Raw genomic sequence first — 24,507 nt, 5'->3', positions numbered from 1 at the left:
ATACCAAGAGTGCAGATACCCAGAGGAAAGGCCATATGAAGATACAGTGAGAAAGTGGCCAACTGCAAGTCAGGAGGAGAGTGTTCGCCAAGAACCACACCTGCCAATGTACATGTGTGCTCAGTCACTCAGTCGTGTCTGACTCTTTGTGACCCTGTGGAGTGTAGCCCATCAGGCTCCTCTGTCCATGGGATTTCCCAGGCAAGAATACTGGAGTGGGTTGCCATTTCCTCCTCCAGGGGATTTTCCCAACCCAGGGATCAAACCCAAATCTCCTGCATCTCCTACACTGGAGGTAGATTTTTTACCATTGCATCACCTGGGAAGCCCATAGCTGCCAAGACCTTGATCTTGGACTTCGGCCTTCAGAACTGGCAGGAAATAAACTTCAGCTGTTTAAGCCACCCAATCTGATACTCTGTTGTGGTGGCCTTAGCAAACGAATCCTGCACCTTTAACTACCCTATCTTTGGTGTCTGATGTCATTCCAGTCATGCTCAGAGAAATCCCACTTTTTAGACTCTCATCTTACTTCCTGTTCAAAACAGTGTAGACATTTTTATATCATCAATCAAGAGAGTCCCCTCCCTGAGAAATATATCCAACTCTCTCTGTCATGGCAGAATACCAACTATTTGGTGACTTACCCATAAAATGTGAGATAAAGGAAACCAATCCTTTTCCCAAGTTTTAAAACTTCTCCTCGCTTGTCGGCTGCTCCTGTGAGTCGCACGATGCCAACCTTCTTGAGGCTGGAGAGCCATCTGTATGCGTGCTCATCATCCTTTAAAACATCTCCAAAATCCAGAGTAGGCAGCTGGAACTCTGAGCCCCAGTACTGACATTCTGTGAATTATGAAAAAGGAGAAACCAGTGTTAAAAACACTGTTTTTAACATACAATGAGAACGTCAGAGAAGGAACTAGTTCATTGAAGCTGACCTTTGATCTATCATGGAACAGACTAAAGTTCAATCATACTAGAACTACCCAAATTACCAGCTCTTCTTCCTTGGAGCCAGGCCAGTGTACTCAGGCTTTCTGCCTGCCACTGTGCAAGACCCATGACTGGTATTCACTATAGCACTTTGTCAAGAGAATGTTTAGCTTGTGGATGGTTCTTGATACATATGTCCTTAGGGCTTCTCTGTCTGGACATTGCTTAGAAATAGCCTTGAAATACTGTGCATTTTTAACAACCAAGTTAAATTACTCAATTCCAAATAGAATGATGTGTCAGAACAGCCTATGCCTATCCGTGGGGGTTAGGGGGAGGAGGGCGGTGTTTGCCATGGTAGGAACCACCCCTCCTTTTTCTTATTTCAACTGATAAGAAGCTTTCTCTGGGGTCAACTTGTTCATGGGAGTCAGCAAAAGCTGTCCATGGGGAGGAAAAAATGGGCCATGTTGTTTTGCCAGAGCAGGCTGGCTAAAGTGGTAATAATGAGATTAGAATGATCTGGAATATAATCATAATTTTTTTTGGGGGGTGGAGGGTGTAAAACACATTATTGGTCTTTCTTGATTCTATTAGCTACCCAATAATTTTTTGTTGGTTTATTTTTTCAATAAGCCTGATGGTGGTGTTTGGTGGTTGTAGTTTAGTTGCTAAGTTGTATCTGACTCTGCGACCTCATGGACTGTAGCCCACCAAACTCTTCTGTCCATGGGATTTCTCAGGCAAGAATACTAGAGTAGGTTGCCATTTCCTTCTCAAAGGGATCTTCCTGACCCAGGGATTGAACCTAGGTCTCCTGCATTGCGGGCAAATTCTTTACCAACTTAGCCACCAGGGAAGCCCTCAATAAGCCTAATATTTTCCTATATTGAGAGCCATTGTGATAGGCAGTAAGTCTTAAGGAACTCATGGTTTATGGAAGACTTGGACATGGAAGCTGACCATTAAAACACAATATGTTGTAAGACAACTATAATAAAAATTGATTAAAAAAATAAAAGCAGTAAAATAGTGAAGATAAGCCACCTACAATGGTATGGATTAGACAGACTCACAGGTGACAAACCAAAGTACACAGTTTGTTGGATGCTAGAGCTGAAGTATATTCAAGATACTGTGGAGACATCAGATCTTCTGATCCCTTATTAATGCTCCTTCTATGATGCCAGTAATTCTTTTAAACACATGAAATTCCCCATGTCTCTCCCTCATGCCTCAGCTATTTCTGCTAAAATCAAACAGAGCTGGTTTTTATGGGCCCAGAATGCTTGAGTTGTACCCTCTGCTCTCTAATAAGAGTTGGATTTATATGAAAGAGCTTCTATTCAAAGAGGAGATCTGCTTGACTTTTGAATATTAGATTTTATGGTTTTTTTGCTTTGCCACTCCTATTTGCCCTTTGTATTTACAGTCTCCAGATTGTAATATTTGATACCCATCATAAAGGTCTGTGAAAAGAAGGTGATAAATGTCATAAATACTGCTTATTGGCTACCTAGATAGAAAAGTCATTTGGCTTTCCATAAAGAGGAATGTTTCCTGGGCCAAATATCAGTGTTAAAGATAAAAATGATAAATCACTATCTCCTCTTTCAAACCTTACACCTAAGTGGACTACACCTAGAATCTTAAAAAAATATTGAAAACAAGTTTAAGCTTATTGAGCTCCAAATGAAAACTGTAAGTCCATAGAGTATTAGAGGTAGATGAGATTTTCATACTGGCTTTAGGATATCCCATCCCATCACTTATTATTGGATAGAAAGATCATCTAAACTATGGCTGAGGAGTTCTCAGATCTTGGGTACTGTAATAATCTGGCTAAGGGCAAATTTTTCATTCCTGTATAGACTGCTAGATGGATTAGCTGTGGTCTACATGGTCATCTACAGCAATGTGTGATGTCTTTAATGCAAAGGGTTAAGTAATTTATTGATGAGCCTTGTTATAATATTTAAAAGAACATCTCATGTCCTATTGAGAGAAAACTAGCCTGGAGAGATAGTAAGGTTCAGACTGCAGTGTTGTCAAGTAGAACTTTCTGAGACGCTGGAACTATTTTCTATCTGTACCATCCAGTACTGTAGCTGCTAACAATATGTGGATATTGAGACCTGGCATATGGAGAGTAGAAATGAGGGACTGAGTTTTTTTCTTTGTTTAATTTAAACTGACTTAAAATTCTCCAAGCCAAGCTTCAGCAATACTTGAACCGTGAAATTCCAGATGTTCAAGCTGGTTTGAGAAAAGGCAGAGGAACCAGACATCAAATTGCCAACATCCGCTGGATCATGGAAAAAGCAAGAGAGTTCCAGAAAAACATCTATTTCTGCTTCATTGACTATGCCAAAGCCTTTGACTGTGTGGATCACAATAAACTGTGGAACATTCTGAAAGAGATGGGCATACCAGACCACCTGATCTGCCTCTTGAGAAACCTATATTCGGGTCAGGAAGCAACAGTTAGAACTGGTCATGGAACAACAGACTGGTTCCAAATAGGAAAAGGAGTACATCAAGGCTGTAATTGTCACCCTGCATATTTAACATATATGCAGAGTACATCATGAGAAACGCTGGGCTGGAAGAAGCACAAGCTGAAATCAAGATTGCCAGGAGAAATATCAATAACCTCAGATATGCAGATGACACCACCCTTATGGCAGAAAGTGAAGAGGAACTGAAAAGCCTCTTGATGAAAGTGAAAGAGGAGAGTGAAAAAGTTGGCTTAAAGCTCAACATTCAGAAAACTAAGATCATGGCATCTGGTCCCATCATTTCATGTGAAATAGATGGAAAAACAGTGGAAACAGTGTCAGACTTTATATTTTTGGGCTCCAAAATCACTGCAGATGGTGACTGCAGCTATGAAATTAAAAGACGCTTACTCCTTGGAAGGAAAGTTATGACCAACCTAGATAGTATATTAAAAGGCAGAGACATTACTTTGCCAACAGAGGTCCATCTAGCCAAAGCTATGGTTTTTGCAGTGGTCATGTATGGATGTGAGAGTTGGACTGTGAAGAAAGCTGATCACTGAAGAATTGATGCTTTTGAACTGTGGTGTTGGAGAAGACTCTTGAGAGTCCCTTGGACTGCAAGGAGATCCAACCAGTCCATTCTAAAGATCAGTCCTGGGTGTTCATTGGAAGGACTGATGCTAAAGCTGAAACTCCAATACTTTGGCCAGCTCATGCGAAGAGTTGACTCATTTGAAAAGACCTTGATGCTGGGAGGGATTGGGGGCAGGAGGAGAAGGGGATGACAGAGGATGAGATGGCAGGATGGCATCACCGACCCGATGGACATGAGTTTGAGTGAACTCCGGGAGTTGGTGATGGACAGGGAGGCCTGGTGTGCTGTGATTCATGGGGTTGCAAAGAGTTGGACACGACTGAGTGACTGAACTGAACTGAAACTTTGATTTGGCCTTCCTGGGTGGCACAGTGGTAAAGTATCCGCCTGCCAATGCAGGAGACACAAAAGACACAGTTTGGTGCCTGGGTTGGGAAGATCTCCTAGAGTAGGAAATCTCAACCCATTCCAGTATTCTTGCCTGGAAAATTTTATGGACAGAGGAGACTGGTGGGCTACTACAGTCCATGGACTAGCAAAGAGTCAGATGCAACTGAGCACACACACACAGACTTTAATTTAAATAGCCACATGTAATTGATACTATATGAAATAGGACACGAATAGAATAAAGGACATGGAGCTAAAGAGACTTGGGCTTGAGTCATCATATGGCCTCTTACCAGCTTGTTTCTTTGTCTTTTTCTGATCTTCCATCTCTTAATTTATAAAATAACCATACTAATATTTGCCTTGAAGGTCATATGTTAACCATGCAGTGAGTTTATGCAAGGAGTCTGGTATAGTGAACAGCACATAGTAGACTAAGAAAATACATAATATAGCAATTGATATTTGCTGAATACTTTCTAGAGTCAGCTGCAGTCCAAGGTGCTCTCCATGCATTATTTTTTGAAAATCCGTAATAAATATACATAATAGGGTTTATAGGAATACTATGATGGTTTCAGTATTCCCACGCTACAGAGATGGGAACAGAGAGCTGAGTCTGCAGCTAATGATTTGTAGAGCTAGTTAAGCAAATTCAAGTGACTAATTCCAAAGTCTGTAATTTTAGCAACTACACAGAAAATAAACATTTGATGCCTTGAAATACTGTTGTCACGTGTATTTTTAAGTCCTATGTCTGAATGTTCACAGCTTACTCTATCCCTTACACGGAAAATCTACTTTCTGGATGAAAAGTAAATCAGAGCAAGTTACAATTAGAAACACTTCGTCTGGACATGTTCAAGCATGAGTGTTTAAAGATAAACCTTGGCTCCCAGTCAGGACTTTCAATGCGGAAAAAACTTTACAACTAGGTTTCATGGCACAACTCTACAACAACATTGCTATTCACTGCTTTTGTGAAATGAACAAAGGCTTAAAAATCAGCTAGCTTCTTTTTAAAAAATTTATACCAGTATAAGTCAGTGATCCATACCAGTGGTTTCACTTAAGGCCATTATCACTTTCCAGTGAGTTTTGGTAACTGTGTAGCCAAATGTAATAATGTAATTTGGGAAATGTAATAAATAGAGATGGAAAAAACACTTTCACAAGATGTAAATGTTTTAAAAACTTTTGTATTTTGAACTCTTTGTGGATTCAAGAAGGACTGCCTAGGGTACACACTATATACATTGAAATATATTTATAGCATATTTTAATGAATTTTTGTTTCCACATAAGTCATATTCCTGTTATAGAGTAACACACACATGCTCTCAAACACATGGACATACAAACACAATATCCAATATTCTTATCTAATTCATAGAAAATGAACTATATTCTTTCAATAAATATGTTACTCTTTACATGTGGAAAGTTAATCATATTCACATAAAGACTAAAGATAAAGCAAGGCTGTTAATATAAGCATCAATCTGTACTATAAATAATTTCACATTCATAGGATTTTACTATCAGGGGTTGTTCACAGTACCTTTCAAGTTCTACAAAGTTTATAGTTCTCCAACTATAGCTCCTATTTTGATGAGTCTAGGCAGCTGCTTTGCAGATCAGTGACCAAGGGCCACAGTGCATCATAGAATCTGTGTCCTAATATGAGCCACTGATAAACTCAGTAATGGAAAGTGTAATTTTCAGGGACAGCATTGTGACTAACCAGTTTCCAAATTCATCATAACATCCTCAATATAAAATACTCTAGTTTTCCAAGAGAAATAAACTTAATAAATCCAACCAGTAGGATCATTATATGATCTATGTGTAGATCCTATGATATCTGAACAGAAACTCTGACGTTGAAAAGGTAATTTAGAAGCATTTTCCCAGTCTCCCCCAACCACAAAACCTCACCACCAGGGACCATATGAAAACACATTGGCCTAGAAGAAATCATTTGTCAGGTGAATACATTGAAAGCAAACTTAAATTTCACACTTGGGTCTGGATACATAAACAGTATGGAAAATGACGGAATATTTAAGGCATGAACCACCCTTTCTAATTTAACTTATGGCCTTACTAATAAATACTTCCTTGAACATGTGCTTCACACATCATAAAATTTATGCACAGGCTACATGCTGGCTTTCAAGGAACCATTTGTATAAGGCTTGCTTTTCAGTGTTAAACCTCACATTCCTGAATCCTGACTTGTATTTCAAAAGAGGAAAAGACACAAAGAAGCTCTTCAGCTGAAGATTCATGAACGCAGTGTGCAGGGTTACAGTGTGCTATTTCATGAATTTAGGACCTTCTGTTCACCTGTACAGAACTGTGCCTGAAACAACTGTCTGAAACAGCTCATCTCAAGTGCTGAGGACCAGCTGAAGGCTTACTATATTTTCCTGTAGATATCTTGCAGGAGTCCAGCCATAAACCAAATCTGACCCCCAGGAGAAGAAAGGCACCTGAGTGGAAATAGGACTTTGATTGTCTTTTCTGCACTAAGGACGTGCTGCCCTCTTTGGAAAGGACATCCCTATCTCTTATCTAGCGAACTCAACCTGCCTTTAAAGATCTTGGTTATCTGTCCTCTTTTAGACTGAAATCTTCCAGAAGCTGGCCCTAAGATGAGGATTTGAATGCAAGCAACTTACTAAGGTGAGAGTTGGACCATGAAGTGCCAAAGAACTGATGCTTTTGAACTGTGGTGCTGGAGAACATTCTTGAGAGTCCCTTGGAGAGCAAGGAGATCAAAAAAGTCAATTCTAAAGGAAATCAGTCCTGAATATTCATTGGAAGGACTGATGCTGAAGCTCCAATACTTTGGCCACGTGATGCAAAGAGCTGACTCATTAGAAAAGACCCTGATGCTGGGAAAAATTGAGGGCTAGAGGAAAAGGGGGCAACAGAGGATAAGATGGTTGGTTGGCATCATGAACTCAATGGACATGAGTTTGAGCAACCTCTGGGAGATGGTGAGGGATAGAGAAGCCTAGCGTTCTTCAATCCATGGGGCTGCAAACAGTCAGAGATGACTGAGCAAATAACAATTTGCTGTCTCCCTGGTGTCAAATGAACAACAATTGGCGTCTCCCTGGAGGCACCAATAGGAGGTGGGGAAGTAAGACAGGGAAGCAGGGCTCTGGATGGGTTTTTTTTTTTAACTTTTTATTTTATATTGGAGTATAGCCAAATAGCAGTGTTGTGGTAGTTTTAGGTGAACAGGTTAGGGTTTTGCAGCCGGGACTCAGCACTGCTGGACCTCATGGCAATGCTGTAGACTATACTTCAGATTCAGAGTTATCCTACCCAGAGCCAAGGAAGCTGAGATGCACAGGTCATCCACACCCACCGATTATTGGTTGAGAGCTGTTTCTGGGGATTCATTCCTGGGTCTCCTGGCCTTCCTTGTATGTTGGCCAAGCAGGCTCCCTTAGGCAGAGAGGATCCTCCAGGAGCATGGCAGGCTTGTGATAGGAAGCTGTTGGCATGTATGAGAAGAGCGCTGAGGAGCACTGACGCGGGCGTGACAGCCTCTGCGATGCCCTCCTTTGGGATCTGCAAGACTGGGCTAGGACGGCTGTCTTCTGTGGTGCCTAGCACCATACACGCCTCGGTCTGAGTGCTCACCACACTGTGCTGAAAGGATCTTTCATTTACTCTGTATGTGTTTGTTGAAAGCCTTGGCTATGTGAAAGAGAACGTGTTAGTGAATAAAAATAGATGTGATCGCTGCCCTTGGGAGGGAAAAGGTGAATAAATAAGGAAGCAAAGAAATAAATACATAAAACTAAACACTGTAGCAAGTGCTATGAGCATAACAAATGGGGTATATTGACAAAAAATCATTGGCAGTGGGATGGAGACCCTATTTAGACTTGGCAGATAAGAAAGGTCTAACTGAAAAGATGCTATTTAAGCTGCATCCTGAGGGGTGAGAGAAGTCAGTCATGCAAAGGGCAGAGAAAGTGTCCAAATAGGAAAGACAATAGGAAGAGGGGTGCTCTCTTAGCTTATTGGAGGAACTCAAAGTCACTGAGGCTAGGACGCACTAGACAGACGTGGGTGTTGCAGATGAAGTATAAAAGCAAGCAAGGGTGGGTTAGGTGGGGCCTCATCTCTCTCTCTCTCACTAGACTGCAAGGTCCTTGAAAACTATAGGGATCCTGTCATTTACCTTTATTTCCTCCTGGCTGTTGCCCCTAACTCTTTCTCCTCCTGGTATATAGCGCAGGGCTGGCACTCAATAGATTTTCAGAAAACTACTATGTTCTGTATCTTAAATAAAATATTTGCTTATTTCCTAAAGATGAATGGAAATTGGAAGCAACCCAAAAGAAGACAGTATCTGAGCACCCTTTAGTGTTTTAAAAGATAGAGAAATCCATAAAACCTTTCCTGTAGTTGATAATCTTGTCAAACTTGAAAAGTTTCCTTGAGACTGTATGAACAAGTTTATAAGTTGCTGGAAAGAAGAGAAACTCATTTTTGATTTGGACTATTAGGTACCTGGTATATTATATATGTTCAGCCCTATGACTGGAGAAAGCAATGGCAACCCACTCCAGTATTCTCGCCGGGAAAATCCCATGGACAGAGGAGCCTGGTAGGCTGCAGTCCATGGGGTTGTTAGGAGTCGGACAGAACTGAGCGACTTCACTTTCACTTTCATGCGTTGGAGAAGGAAATGGCAACCCACTCCAGGTTTCTTGCCTGGAGAATCCCAGGGATGGCGGAGCCTGGTGGGATGCTGTCTACGGGGTCGCACTGAGTCGGACACGACTGAAGCGACTTAGCAGCAGCAGCAGCAGCAACCCTATGACAAGAGTGACCATACAGTTGGAAAAAACAAAAACACAGGAAATTATGAAAGAGCACTAAAGGACAGTGTGATAAACATTTACAAAAACAGAAGCTAACACACTTACTAGGCACTTTCTAAGCACTTTACATGGAGTGACGCATGTAACCCTCACAACAACCCCATAATAGAGGTTCTAGTACGGTTTCCATTTTATAGATGAGACAGGCATCAGTATCTTAGGTAAGTGATGCAACATCACACAGCTGATGTTAAGTCAGAGCTGGGATACTACACGAAGAACTGGACTCCGGATATTCAGAAAAAATTTGTTGAAGGATAACAAGCACCAAAGGATGTCAAGAAGGAAGATTATTATCTCAGATTTCCTTCGAGTTGGCAGTGCAAACCAAAAATTCAATTTTACCCTCTGTCATTGTTTAACTCTCCCCTTTGACATCCTTGAAAAGGTTGTAGAACACCCTCTTGGTGGCTTTTCATTGCACAGCACACCTCTTCCTATGGAGCAACCCACTCTGGTTCTAGTCGGCTCCAAATGACACAATCTTCTTCCTTACACAGAATGACATCTACCTCTGTCACCTTCTTTGAGGTGCTAATTCAGTGCTCCAGAATCACACAGAATATGGCAGTCTTGGAGAAGGTATAAAGACAGTTACTGAACTGAATTTTTCTTTCCAAGGCTAAATAAATAGCCCCTTACTCACCCATATTTTTCATGTTTTATGGCTCCCAAACCCCATACCATCCTCTCTGCTCTCCCCTGGTTGATGCTTTCAAGTTTGCTGATGCCCTATAACAGCCTGGGTTTCTCAAATCAGACATAATACTACAGGTGTGCTCTGGCCATACCTACATAGTGGGCTCGCTACTACATTTTTATTCATGCAGCCTAAATCTAATTAACCTTGTTTTGGCAGTCTCAAGTCTGTTGACTCAGCTTAACTTTTCAGTCAGCCAAAACATGTAAGAATTGCCCCTCAGCCAAGTCCTCATTTCCAAAGCTAGTTCACTGAGAATGTACTAAGTACTTATGTACAAATGAGATGCAGGTCCCATTTAATAGGGACTTTTGGTCAAAGGTTTGAGGCTGACAGATCTGGATTCAAGTCAGAATTCTGACACTTTCTGTCTGCATGACCTTCAGAAAGTGATACATTCTCTCAGTTCAATTTCTTTACCAAAAATACAGGGTGGAAAGAATCTGCTGGATTGTGGGGAAATTTAAATGAGATGGTATCTTGAAAGAACTTGACATAGCACACCTAACTGCACTTGAACCAGAGCAGCTGAACATGACTGGACTAAAACATACCATGATGACCCGATTTTATTGCATACTCCTTAATCTATAGTTAACTGTATCCCATACTCCCCTAACTGACTGTTTATCATGTTCTCTATCCTCAGTCTTCCCAACACTTCCTCCTTCTACTCATGTTTAGCTGACAGCTTTGCTTCCTGTTTCAGTAAAAATTAGAAGGACTCAGAAGAGACTTCCTTTCACCCCCATCACATTGAACAACCTGCCTGTATCTGTGTTCTTATAGTCTCTTGATGTGGTATAAATAAATTTGTAAATTTTGTGATCTCATTCTCTACCAAAATGCAAATTCCTTAAGGACAGAATCTTTTTCTGTTTTGTTCATCACTGTATCCCCAGCACAGAGAACAGAGCCTGGTACAATTTTATGATGCATGGAAGATATTTGAAAAATGGTACCTGTTATTAATATTAGTTTTTTCTCTTGATTCCAATTTTCTAGTGGGGCAGACAGTCAAATACACAGACATTGACCCTTGAGTGCAATAATGGCAATGGCACAGAAAGAGCATGTGTGCATGCTTAGTTGCTTTAGTTGTGTCTGACACTTTGCGACCTTATAGACTGCAGCCCATCAGGCTCCTCTGTCCGTGGGATTCTCCAGTCAAGAATACTGGAGTGGGTTGCCATGCCCTCCTCCAGGGGATCTTTCTCACCCAGGGATTGAAATCGCATCTCTGCATTGTAGGTGGATTCTTTACCATTGAGCCACCAGAGAAGCCCAGCATGGAAAGAGAAGCTGGCATAAATTGCTGCAAGCACATAGAAGAGGAGGAGGATGACAAAGGAATTTAATAAAGCAGATGCTCTTCAGTCAAATCTTGGCTCCATCACTTCTTCTTCTCTTTTGTTTTGGACTACTTAGTTTTATCAACCTCATTTTCCTCATGTATAAAAAGGTTATAATAATGTTGCCTTTGTAAAGTTGTTGCTCAGATTAAATACAGCAATACATATTAAGCGCTGAACTTAGTGCCTAGCAATGCTTCAAGATATGAAGAAGGAAGATTGGCACAGGAGTAGGGGGAAAGAAGAGAGAAAGCGGGTATATATGTTGGCAATTCAGAGAGAGGGTTGGTGTAGGAGATAGTGAGATGTTGATGGATTCTGGATTGTTTTGGTGATAGAGCTAGGAGATTTTCTTGGCACGTTGGGTGTGTGGTATAAGAGATAATGAAGAGTCTAGATTTTTATTAATTTAATTGAAGGCTAATTACTTTACAGTATTGTGGTGGTTTTTGCCATATATCAACATGAATCAGCCATGGGTGTACACGTATCCCCCCAATCTGAATGCTCCTCCCACCTCCCTCCCCACCCCATCCCTCTGGGCTGTCCCAGAGCAGAGCACTGACTCTGAGTGCCCTGCCTTGTGCATTGAACTTGCACTGGTCATCTGTTTTACATATGGGAATATACATATTTCAATGCTATTCTCTCAAATCATCCCACTCTCACCTTCTCCCAAATAGTCCAAAAGTCTGTTTTTACATCTGTGTCTCTTTTGCTCTCTTGCATATAGGGTTGTCATTACTATCTTTCTAAATTCCATGTATATGCATTAATATACTGTATTGGTGTTTCTCTTTCTGACTTACTTCACTCTGTATAATAGGCTCCAGTTTTATCCACCTCATTAGAACTGACTCAAATGCATTCTTTTTTGCAGCTGAGTAATACTGCATTGTATATATGTACCACAACGTTCTAATTCATTCATCAGCCGATGGACATCCAGGTTGCTTCCATGTCCTAGCTATTGTAAACGGTGCTGCGATGAACACTGGGGTATGTGTGACTCTTTTAATTCTGGTTTCCTCAGTGTGTATGCCCAGCAGTGGGATTGCTAAGTCATACGGTGGTTCTATTTACAGCTTTTAAGGAGTCTCCCATTCAGATATGACCTAAATCAAATCCCTTATGATTATACAGTGGAAGTAAGAAATAGATTTAAGGGACTAGATCTGATAGAGTGCCTGATGAACTCTGGATGGAAGTTCGTGACATTGTACAGGAGACAGGGACCAAGACCATCCCCATGGAAAAGAAATGCAAAAAAGTAAAATGGCTGTCTGAGGAGGCCTTACAAATAGCTGTGAAAAGAAGAGAAGTGAAAAGCAAAGGAGAAAAGGAAAGATATAAGCATCTGAATGCAGAGTTCCAAAGAATAGCAAGGAGAGATAAGAAAGCCTTCCTCAGTGATCAATGCGAAGAAATAGAGGAAAACAACAGAATAGGAAAACCAAGAGATCTCTTCAAGAAAATTAGAGATTCCAAGGGAACATTTCATGCAAAGATGGGCTCGATAAAGGACAGAAATGGTATGGACCTAACAGAAGCAGAAGATATTAAGAAGAGGTGGCAAGAATACACAGAAGAACTGTACAAAAAAGGATTTTCATGACCAAGATAATCACGATTACGTGATCACTGACCTAGAGCCAGACATCTTGGATGTGAAGTCAAGTGGGCCTTAGAAAGCATCACTAGAAACATAGCTAGTAGAGGTGATGGAATTCCGGTTGAGCTATTTCAAATCTTGAAAGATGATGCTGTGAAAGTGCTGTACTCAATATGCCAGCAAATTTGGAAAACTCAGCAGTGGCCACAGGACTGGAAAAGGTCAGTCTTCATTTGAATCCCAAAGAAAGGCAATGCCAAAGAATGCTCAAACTACCACACAATTGCACTCATCTCACATGCTAGTAAAGTCATGCTCAAAATTCTCCAAGCCAGGCTTCAGCAATATGTGAACTGTGAACTCCCAGATGTTCAAGCAGGTTTTAGAAAAGGCAGAGGCACCAGAGATCAAATTGCCAACATCCGCTGGATCATGGAGAAAGCAAAAGAGTTCCAGAAAAAACACCTATTTCTGCTTCATTGACTACGCCAAAGCCTTTGACTGTGTGGATCACAATGAACTGTGGACAATTCTGAAAGATATGGGAATACCAGACCACCTGACTTGCCTCTTGAGAAACCTGTATGGGTCAGGAGGCAACAGTCAGAACTGGACATGGAACAATGGACTGGTTCCAAATAGTAAAAGGAGTGCGTCAAAGTTGTATATTGTCACCCTGCTTATTTAACTTCTATGCAGAGTACATCATGAGGAATGCTGGGCTGGAAGAAGCACAAGCTGGAATCAAGATTGCTGGGAGAAATATCAATAACCTCAGATATGCAGATGACACCACCCTTATGGCAGAAAGTGAAGAGGAACTCAAAAGCCTCTTGATGAAAGTGAAAGAGGAGAGTGAAAAGGTTGGCTTGAAGCTCAACATTCAGAAAATGAAGATCATGGCATGTGGTCCCATCACTTCATGGGAAATAGATGGGAAAACAGTGGAAACAGTGTCAGACTTTATTTTTGGGGGCTCCAAAATCACTGTGGATGCCGATTGCAGCCATGAAATTAAAAGACGCTTACTCCTTGGAAGGAAAGTTATGACCAACATAGATAGTATATTTAAAAGCAGAGACATTACTTTGCCAACCAAGGTCCGTCTAGTCAAGCCTATGGTTTTTCCCGTGGTCATGTATGGATGTGAGAGTTGGACTGTGAAGAAAGCTGATCACCGAAGAATTGATGCTTTTGAACTGTGGTGTTGGAGAAGACTCTTGAGATTCCCTTGGACTGCAAGGAGATCCAACCAGTCCATTCTAAAGGAGATCAATCCTGGGTGTTCATTGGAAGGACTGATGCTAAAGCTGAAACTCCAATACTTTGGCCACCTCATGACGAGTTGACTCACTGGAAAAGACTCTGATGCTGGGAAGGATTGGGGGCAGGAGGAGAAGGGGACGACAGAGAATGAGATGGCTGGATGGCATCACCGACTCAATGGACATGAGTTTCAGTGAACTCCGGGAGTTGGTGATGGACAGGGAGACCTGGCGTGCTGTGATTCATGGGGTCGCAAAGAGTTGGACACGACTGAGTGACTGAACTGAACTGAACTGAACTGAAGGAGTCTCCACACTGTTCTCCATAGAACAGTGTACTAGTTTACATTCCCACCAACAGTGTAAGAGGGTTCCCTTTTCTCCACACCCTTTCCAGCCTTTATTGTTTGTACTTTTTGATGGCTGCCATCCTGACTTGTGTAAGATGGTACCTCATTGTGGTTTTGATTTGCATTTCTCTGATAATGAGTGATGTTGAGCATCTTTTCATGTGTTTGTTAGCCATTTGTATCTCTTCTTTGGAGAAATGTCTGTTTAGTTTTTTGACCCATTTTTTGATTGGGTCATTTATTTTTCTGGTATTAAGCTGCATGAGCTGCTTATATATTTTGGAGTTTAATTCTTTCTCAGTTGTTTTGTTTGCCATTATTTTCTCCCATTCTGAAGGCTGCCTTTTCACCTGGCTTATGGTTTTCTTCCTTGTGCAAAAGCTTTTACATTTAATTAGGTCCCATTTGTTTATTTTTGTTTTTATTTCCAATACCCTGGGAATTGGGTCATAGAGGATCTTGCTGTGATTTATGTCAGAGAGTGTTCTGCCTATGTTTTCCTCTAAGAGTTTTATAGTTTCTGGTCTTACATTTAGATCTTTAATCCATTTTGAGTTTACTTTTGTGTATAGTGTTATAAGGTGTTCTTGTTCATTCTTTTACAAGTGGTTGACCAGTTTTCCCAGCACCACTTGCTAAAGAAATTGTGTTTTCTCCATTGTATATTCTTGCCTCATTTGTCAAAGATAAGATGTCCATATGTGTGTGGATTTATCTCTGGGCTTTCTATTTTGTTCCATTCATCTATATTTCTGTCCTTGTGCTGGTACCGTACTGTCTTGATGACTGAAGTTTTGTAGTAGAGCCTGAATTCAGACAGGTTGATTTCTCCAGTTCCATTCTCCTTTCTGACGATTGCTTTGGCTATTTGAGGTTTCTTTTTTTTTGTGTTTCCATACAAATTATGAAATTATTTGTCCTAGTTCTGTGAAAAATACCATTGGTAGCTTGATAGGAATTGCATTGAATAATAGATTGCTTTGGGTAGTATACTCATTTTCACTATATTGATTCTTCCAATCCACAAACATGGTATATTTCTCCATCTATTTGTGTCATCTTTGAATTCTTTCATCAGTGTTTTATAGTTTTATATACATAGGTCTTTTGTTTCTTTAGGTAAATTTATTCCTGAGTATTTTATTCTTTTCATTGCAATGGTGAATGGGATTTTTCCTTAATTTCCTGTCTCACTGTTAGCATATAGGAATACAAGAGGTTTCTGTGTATTAATTTTATATACTACAACTTTGCTATATTCACTGATTAACTCTAGTAAATTTCTGGTGGTGTCTTTAGGGTTTTCTATGTAGAGGATCATGTCATCTGCAAACAGTGAGAATTCTGCTTCTTCTTTTCCAATCTGGATTTTTTTATTTCTTTTTCTTCTCTGACACTGTGGCTAGGACTTACAAAACTATGTCAAATAGTAGTGGTTGACCCTGCTGCCTGACAGATGGAGTTGCCCTCTGTCACGAAAGACTGTCTCTGAAGCAGGATTATCTAAGACCATCTACTCCCATCAGAGGATTCATATTTCCTCTGATCTTCCTCCTTTTTTCTTATTGCTCCAAGTAAATCACTTTATAAATCCCCCTTTTGGTTGTCCATCATGATTATGATTGATCAACCTATTTTGGGCTAGACACTTCTGTTCCTGTGTGCATGCATACTCGGTCATGTCCAACTCTTTGCGACCCCATGGACTGTAACCCACAAGGCTTCTCTGTACATGGAATTTTCCAGGCATGAATTCTGGATTGGGTTCCCATTTTCTGTTCCAGGGCATCTTCCCGACCCAGGGATTGAACCCACATCTTTTATGTTTTCTGCATTGGCAGGTAGGTTCTTTACCATTGGTGCTACTGGGGAAGCCCAGAAACTTCCATCATGCCCTTTTGAAGTTAGAGCTTAGACACTCTTCTTCCTCCTTTATGAGCACATGGTTCTCTTCAGATACCTTCCCCCATCTTCCTTATTAATATTATCTGTTTTCATATGGTCATGAAACTGTATCTAATTTGGGTCTAAAATTTTTTTTTCATCCAAGTATTGAGGTTTGTACATGAAATATATCTGCTGAGTGTTGGTATCTTCATCTGTAATGATACTTAACTAATCAGTAGATAACACATCACTTTTCCCCAAGTTTGCTAATCATCCTAGCTTCAGCAAACATTTTTACAGACCTGATTGGAATTAGGGTCAAAGTTGACCAGTCTTTTCACTGCCTTCCTTAGTTTTATTTAAAGAAAACTATCTGTCAGGAAGAAAAAATTTAGCCCAGACTTAAAATCAATGTCTGAATGAGTAAAATCCTTTTCATGGCAATAATCCACTTCTGAGTCACTCTCAAGTGTTTAATCAGGATTATAATATGATTTTTCTTCAAGTAAGGGGAACCCATGCATAAGGCGTGATCATGATGCTGTTTCTCTCTCTCCTTTTACCCTTGCTCAGATGTTCTTTATTATGCCTCTGCTATGTCCATGGCTCCTCTTTATGAGGAGAAGGGGAGGGAAAGGACCTAACAGGATTTGAGTAGCCACAGTGTGCCAGGCACTGAGCTAAGCACAGCACTTACTTTTTTCCACTTATTCTTCACATCCCACAGCTGAGAGGCATTGCCTCTTTTACATATGGAAAAAGTGAGAGTCAGATCATTTATGACACAAGTCAGGTTCACAGAGCAGAAAGTCAAAGCCCCTCTGCAGATTCCAAAGCTGTTCTCCTTTCGTAACACTGTGCTGTTTTACAGGGGAAGCATGTTCTTGGCACACCACTCTCTTTCACTTCCTCTCCTAACAAATTCTAACAAAATTCTTTTGGAAAATGTATATGCTTCCATTGTTCTACCACAGCCTTGCATTTAGTGTTACCAGTGAAATTATGTCCATTTTCTGGACTTGCTCGCTTTCTGGTCCATATTTTGTAGTTTGACTTTGTTGTTGTTTAGTGACCAAGTCTTATCTGACTCTTCTGTGACCCCATGGATGGTAGCCCACCAGGCTCCTCTGTCTATGGGATTCTCCAGGCAAGAATAGTGGAGTAGGTTGCCATTTCCTTCTTCAGGGGATCTTCCCGACCCGAGGACTGAACCCACATCTCCTGCAATAGCAGGTGGGTTCTTTATCACTGAGCCAGTTTGTCTCAGGGATAATTATAAATCTAGGGTGGAACTGTTGGTAAAGGGGTCCACTGGGATGTGAGTTGTCTTGCAGGATGGAGAGGTGAAGTTTGGCCAGGCAGAAGAACAGAGTAAGTGATTGGGGAAACAAACAGAATTTGGACAAAAGTAAGAATCCACATGCTTGTGGATGGGGCTCTAGATTGTGGGATGATTAGAAAGAGCCAGGGAAGACTTTGGACTGTGTTGTGCTGCAGAGAATCAGCAGGGCTGGCTGAGGGAGGGAAGATAATGATGGACATCCGGAGGATAACCCTGCAGGGTTGTGCAAGCGGTGTGTGTGGGGGGGCGGTGAACACAGAGGCCATGTTATTTCAGTAACTCAAGTATTAGATAACAAAAGGTTTTGACTAAGTGGTTAGCAAGAAGGACAACTTATACAATCTTTTTCACCTATAACCTTTTGAATGTCAGTCTTTAGGCAAACAGGCAATGAACATGGAAGCTTGATAGCTGACGGAAAAAAAATAGGACTGTACTTTATTTTTTTCTTTTTCTGTAAACTGATACACTATTTAAGAAGGTCAAGAAGCCTCTCAAGGCTGTTCTCTATAGTTATCAATATTTACAACTGCTTTCAAGGGAACCTTCTGAAGATGAAGTGAAGTCATCTGTAAAGCGAGACACCATTCTTCACTCAGTGTGGTGCTATTCAAGGCTGTAAGCAGGTCCCATCTCCATTGTGCAGATAAAGATTTGGGAACAAGAAAGGCTAAGAAAATTGCTCAAGCTCACAGATCTAGCAAGATAGATTCTAGAGTACTTTTAATTCAGTGCTATACTGTTCTTTTGAATCAAAGCAAAGTTACAGATTGGGAAATATACAGAATTTTGAGCAAAAGGTTAAAGTTAGAGAAACTGTTGAATGGAATACAGACTAAAAATTATTTAACTAATTTGCTCAGCTAGAAAGTAGGCAAATCAACAGAATGGGTGAACAGCAACATCAAAATTCTTTTCAAAAATATATATTTTTTCCTTATGGGGATAGAAAAATTTAAGAAAAAATTAAAACTGATTTTTTTCCATGGACATATTGAAAGTTCGGAACTGGAATCTTAAAGAAATTTAAGTACGATGAAGTTATCTACTACTCCAAACTATGTTTGTTCCACTATGTTTTGCCATCTTGAAGAACAAAGTAGAACCAGAAGTGAGAAGTAATAGTTTTTTAATCAAAATCGGTTGTCCTTTTTTTTTTTTCAGTTAATGAATCTCCTAATGTGTAGGCACTAGCAGAAATGACATTAAATTTATAACTTATGTGCCTATATGTAGGTATAATAAAAGTGAAGCCAGCATACAAAGAAATCCAACTTTACTTCTTGAAATTGCCACACTTTGGAATTTTCTTAATTTATAAATTCTAAATTTGCAGTCCAATTGACAATGTTACAAAACTTACTCCCATGCTGCAAGAAAAAGTAAGTCTTGTTTGTGAGAAATGGAAGTTTTTCACTCATTGGAGAAAGTCCACTCTGCTTTTTCCTTGTTGAAAGAAAAAGGAAATAAAAGAAATGAATTTACTTTAGTGTAACTCTAGATAATTACTTTTCCAAGAATAAAGAAATTAGTATATTTTCCTTAACTTTTGATGTGGTAGATATACTGAAAAATTATGAAAAGGGAATAGACTATAATAATTCTTCCTTAAAATAGATTTACTTTAGATTCTCAAAAATATCCTCAAACTTTTTCAAGGCTTTTAAAGATATCAACTTTTTGAAGACATGAGCTTTTCAAAGTCCTATTTTACACTAACATTGGATGATGATATGATAGTTTATTTTATAAAGTTGTTAAATAATAAAAATGATTAAAAATATATAATTAATGTTTCTTACCTAAACATTTAAAAATAGTAATAGATGTAGTGCATAGGACTTCCCCCATCCCCATATTTCTGTAATGTGTCCAGCTGCAAAACAGACTTTAATAGTTTAATACATGTTTCTGAGTATATGATTATGTGTTTTCTAGCTGGAAGTATGGACGGAGATGAGAAAACATAAAAGAAAAAGTATCTGACCTAGAGTTTACAAGTAGAACTCCAAACTAGGTAGATGGCTGTGGAAACAACCTCCAGCCTGGGGGCTTCTGTTGGGTACACAACACTGCAGGGTGCTTCTCAGGCTGTGAATCTGCCCTCTTGGACTCACTGAGTTACAGTCCACAGGGATGTTAGGCCCTTCAGATATTATGCCCTCGTTTATCGAGTGCAATGCAGAAACTCAGTGTGATAACACATGATATGTGATTCAGAAAAGAACAGGACATATTGAAAGACACCACTATGGTGCAGAGAAAAAGGGCAGCAACATATGCATTTGTAAATTTACAAGCATTTAAGATACCTGTAATCATTTCATCAAAGCCCCAAATACATTTCTCTGAAACTTGATAGGTTCATTTCACATATGGCAGGCAAAACAGAGACTTTCTTTCTAAACATACGAAGACTCTGGACCATTCTCCCACCTGTGCATCAGAGTGTGGGCCTGGTGACCTCAGGAAGGGACTTTTACTAGGTCTTTCTTGGGAAGGCAATATATTTGGCAATGTGACATGGTGGCTTGATTGCTCTGATGCATCTGTTTTAACAGAGCTCTTCTGAAGTCATTCTGACTGGTGGTGGTTCATACAGTTGGAACATTCTAAGATAGCTTGGGAAAAAACCCTCCCAGTCCTTTTTATAATTACAAAGTAATAAGTGAAACAGATACCTTCACTCCATCCCCAACTTGCCTCGCTAATTCCCATCTCTGGGGGTTTAAGAATGGATGAAGGATGGGGCAACGTTTAGGGATATGGGTGAACTATTATGTGGGAATTGGGCATATTTATTGTGTACATTACTTGTTCATTTTTTAAAAAGATAATAATTTTTGCTTTTTGGGCAAATTTCTATAAAAATAGGCCATGTACCGAACCAACTCTATTCTTTGCACTATAATAAAAATCTTCATCTTCAAAGACGCATATGGCCTTCTATTAGAAAGGGGGAGCTCTGTTTCTTTTTTTTTTCACCATATGCAAAATCACCACAGAGATCTTAGAGAGCCTTTACAGCTACTTGAGAGTTTTCAGTTCCTCTCGTGGCATATTCCTTTTGAAACAAAGAAGGGGGTCATAGCTATGGACTGAAGGGTTGTAATCTGATGAAGTACACCGGTGAAGGCTTGCTCTCATAGAAGAGGGACATATGGAAATGAAGGGAAATATTCTTTTCTGACTGTGCAATGTACTTAGTTTCTGGATTGCTGACAAAGCTGAGCAGATTGCTTCTATGGAACAAAGATTTTCTTCAAATTAACACCTTTTAAATCTCAATTTGCGATAACAAATATTACTGATGTCAGAGAGTAATACACAAACATTTCAGTACCAATTCAAGGAGATAGCTAGGAAAACAAGCATTCATCCTGCCACCACGTGTTAATAAAAAGAACAGATATTTAGGTTCATATACAAAAGATCACATTATGCATTGCTTCTTTTCTATTTTAGTCCTTTCAGTTTTATTTTGGGAATTTTGCATCTTAAATTTAGTCACCAAAAAAGAGTGTATAATTATGCCAATTTCTCATGAAAGCTAAAAAGCAATTTCAGAAAAATTCTTCATATTTCCGATGTTTTATTAAAATCTTCAATTCTGTCCATTTGGAAACATTCACATGCTTGTCTTGGTTTTAAATGGATAAAGATTAGAGGGCCAGAACCTTCTGTCCTCCAGGTTAATATATATTTTTCTTGAGTACAAATACTATTCCTGTGCTCTCTGCTACTTTCCTAGTTTAAATTCTTAATGTTTCTTACAAGATGATTTCTAGCTCATGCTATGGTTACCCTGCTCCTGAGCATTCCCCACACCATCCATCCAGCCCAGCTGACCATGACCAAGATTTTTCTACATCACAGATCTGATCTCTTCACCTCTTTAATAAGATAAATACAAACCAAGAATCAAAGGGGTACACTGGAAGAGGGAAGGGTAGAATGCATTAAGAACCAAGGGAAGCTAAGGAGACATTCACAGTCTCATAGGCACTTGAGAAATTATATGTGTTTATAAAAATCATCCTAAATGTAAAATGCATCCTAAAAAATTAGATAAAGCCATCTTCTTCTTAAATTTATAAACAATCATTTCTCTGGCCTTATAAGAAGAGAATCAGCCTGAAAAACTTAACAGAAGGAAAAATACTTGACCTTGGTGCTAAGCAAACTTCCTTGCCTTAGGGTTTAGGATTGAGCCTCTTAGTAGGGCACTTAAGCCACTTCCTTTTTTGTTGCCTAACAATTGTACCTTCATCCATATTAAACTAATTGCAGTTTCCTAAATTCAGACGTAAATTGAAGAAAGTAGGGAAAACCACTAGACCATTCAGATATGACCTCAATCAAATCCCATATGATTATACAGTGGAAGTGAGAAATAGATTTAAGGGACTAGATCTGATAGATAGAGTGCCTGATGAACTCTGGACGGAGGTTCGTGACATTGTACAGGAGACAGGGACCAAGACCATCCCCATGGAAAAGAAACACAAAAGAGCGAAATGGCTGTCTGAGGAGGCCTTACAAATAGCTGTGAAAAGAAGAGAAGTGAAAAGCAAAGGAGAAAAGGACAGATATAAGTATCTGAATGCAGAGTTCCAAAGAATAGCAAGGAGAGATAAGAAAGCCTTCCTCAGTGATCAATGCAAAGAAATAGAGGAAAACAACAGAATAGGAAAAACAAGAGATCTCTTCAAGAAAATTAGAGATTCCAAGGGAACATTTCATGCAAAGATGGGCTCGATAAAGGACAGAAATTGTATGGACCTAACAGAAGCAGAAGATATTAAGAAGAGGTGGCAAGAATACACAGAAGAACTGTACAAAAAAGATCTTCACAACCAAGATAGTTACAATAATGTGATCACTGACCTAGAGCCAGACATCTTGGAATGTGAAGTCAAGTGGGCCTTAGAAAGCATCACTACGAACAAAGCTAGTGGTGGTGATGGAATTCCAGTTGAGCTATTTCAAATCCTGAAAGATGATGCTGTGAAAGTGCTGCACTCAATATGCCAGCAAATTTGGAAAACTCAGCAGTGGTCACAGGACTGGAAAAGGTCAGTCTTCATTCCAATCCCAAAGAAAGGCAATGCCAAAAATGCTCAAACTACTGCACTATTGCACTCATCTCACACACTAGTAAAATGATGCTCAAAATTCTCCAAGCCAGGCTTCAGCAATATGTGAACTGTGAACTCCCAGATGTTCAAGCAGGTTTTAAAAAAGGCAGAGACACCAGAGATCAAATTGACAACATCCGTTGGATCATGGAGAAAGCAAGAGAGTTCCAGAAAAACATCTATTTCTGCTTCATTGACTACGCCAAAGCCTTTGACTGTGTGGATCATAATGAACTCTGGAAAATTCTGAAAGAGATGGGCATACCAGACCTCCTGACCTGCCTCTTGAGAAACCTGTATGCAGGTCAGGAAGCAACAGTCAGAACTGTACATGGAACAACAGACTGGTTCCAAACAGGAAAAAGAGTACGTCAAGGCTGTATATTGTCATCTTGTTTATTTAACTTCTATTCAGAGTACATCATAAGGAACGCTGGGCTGGAAGAAGCACAAGCTGGAATCAAGATTGCTGGGAGAAATATCAATAACCTCAGATATGCAGATGACACTACCCTTATGGCAGAAAGTGAAGAGGAACTCAAAGGCCTCTTGATGAAAGTGAAAGAGGAGAGTGAAAAGGTTGGCTTGAAGCTCAACATTCAGAAAACAAAGATCATTGCATCTGGTCCCATCACTTCATGGGAAATAGATGGAAAAACAGTGGAAACAGTGTCAGACTTTATTTTTTGGGCTCCAAAGTCACTCCAGATTTTGATTGCAGCCATGAAATTAAAAGACGCTTACTCCTTGGAAGGAAAGTTATGACCAACCTTGATAGTATATTAAAAAGCAGAGACATTACTTTGCCAACAAATGTCCGTCTAGTCAAGGCTATGGTTTTTCCCGTGGTCATGTATGGATGTGAGAGTTGGACTGTGAAGAAAGCTGATCACCGAAGAACTGGTGCTTTTGAACTGTGGTTGTGGAGAAGACTCTTGAGAGTCTCTTGTACTGCAAGGAGATCCAACCAGTGCATTCTAAGGGAGATCAATCCTGGGTGTTCATTGGAAGGACTGATGCTAAAGCTGATACTGCAATACTTTGGCCACCTCATGCGACGAGTTGACTCACTGGAAAAGACTCTGATGCTGGGAAAGATTGGGGGCGGGAGGAGAAGGGGACGACAGAGAATGAGATGGCTGGATGGCATCACCAACTCTGTGGACATGAGTTTGAGTGAACTCCAGGAGTAGGTGATGGACAGGGAGGCCTGGCGTGCTGTGATTCATGGGGTCACGGAGAGTCGGACATGACTGAGCGACTGAACTGAACTGAACTGAAACCCTCCCTGCTCTATTCTTTGCTCTTTTCTCTATTGAGAATTTCCTTACTTTCTATCTTTGTCTAACAAATGGGTTCTTTAAAACCCAGTTCAAGTATTAGGTCTTATTTGAGTCTCATTTTCTTATCTCTTCAGAGTCCTTCTGCATTCTAATAAACCTTCTATGCACATCTCCATGTACTTACAGTAATGTACGATACTTATTTGTTTCCATGGCTGGTGTCCCCTCCTAGGTGGGGTAAAT

At 40.0% G+C, this 24,507-nt stretch overlaps 1 protein-coding gene across 3 annotated transcripts in view; it reads right to left on the bottom strand.

Annotated features, from left to right (window-relative positions):
- Positions 1-24,507, bottom strand: part of BBOX1 (gamma-butyrobetaine hydroxylase 1) — a 75,127-nt gene that overhangs the window by 38,151 nt on the left and 12,469 nt on the right. For all 3 annotated transcript variants that reach the window (XM_055422694.2, XM_055422692.2, XM_055422691.2), the window contains one exon: positions 648-846. In XM_055422694.2, coding sequence (XP_055278669.2) covers positions 648-846 — 199 coding nt within the window. The remainder of the gene's footprint in view (positions 1-647; positions 847-24,507) is intronic.

Source organism: Moschus berezovskii, chromosome 14 (genome assembly GCF_049115385.1).
Source record: "Moschus berezovskii isolate FMDL1 chromosome 14, NW_MosBer_1.0, whole genome shotgun sequence".
Lineage (NCBI taxonomy): Eukaryota > Metazoa > Chordata > Mammalia > Artiodactyla > Moschidae > Moschus > Moschus berezovskii.
This window is presented reverse-complemented; position numbering and strand designations above follow the sequence as displayed.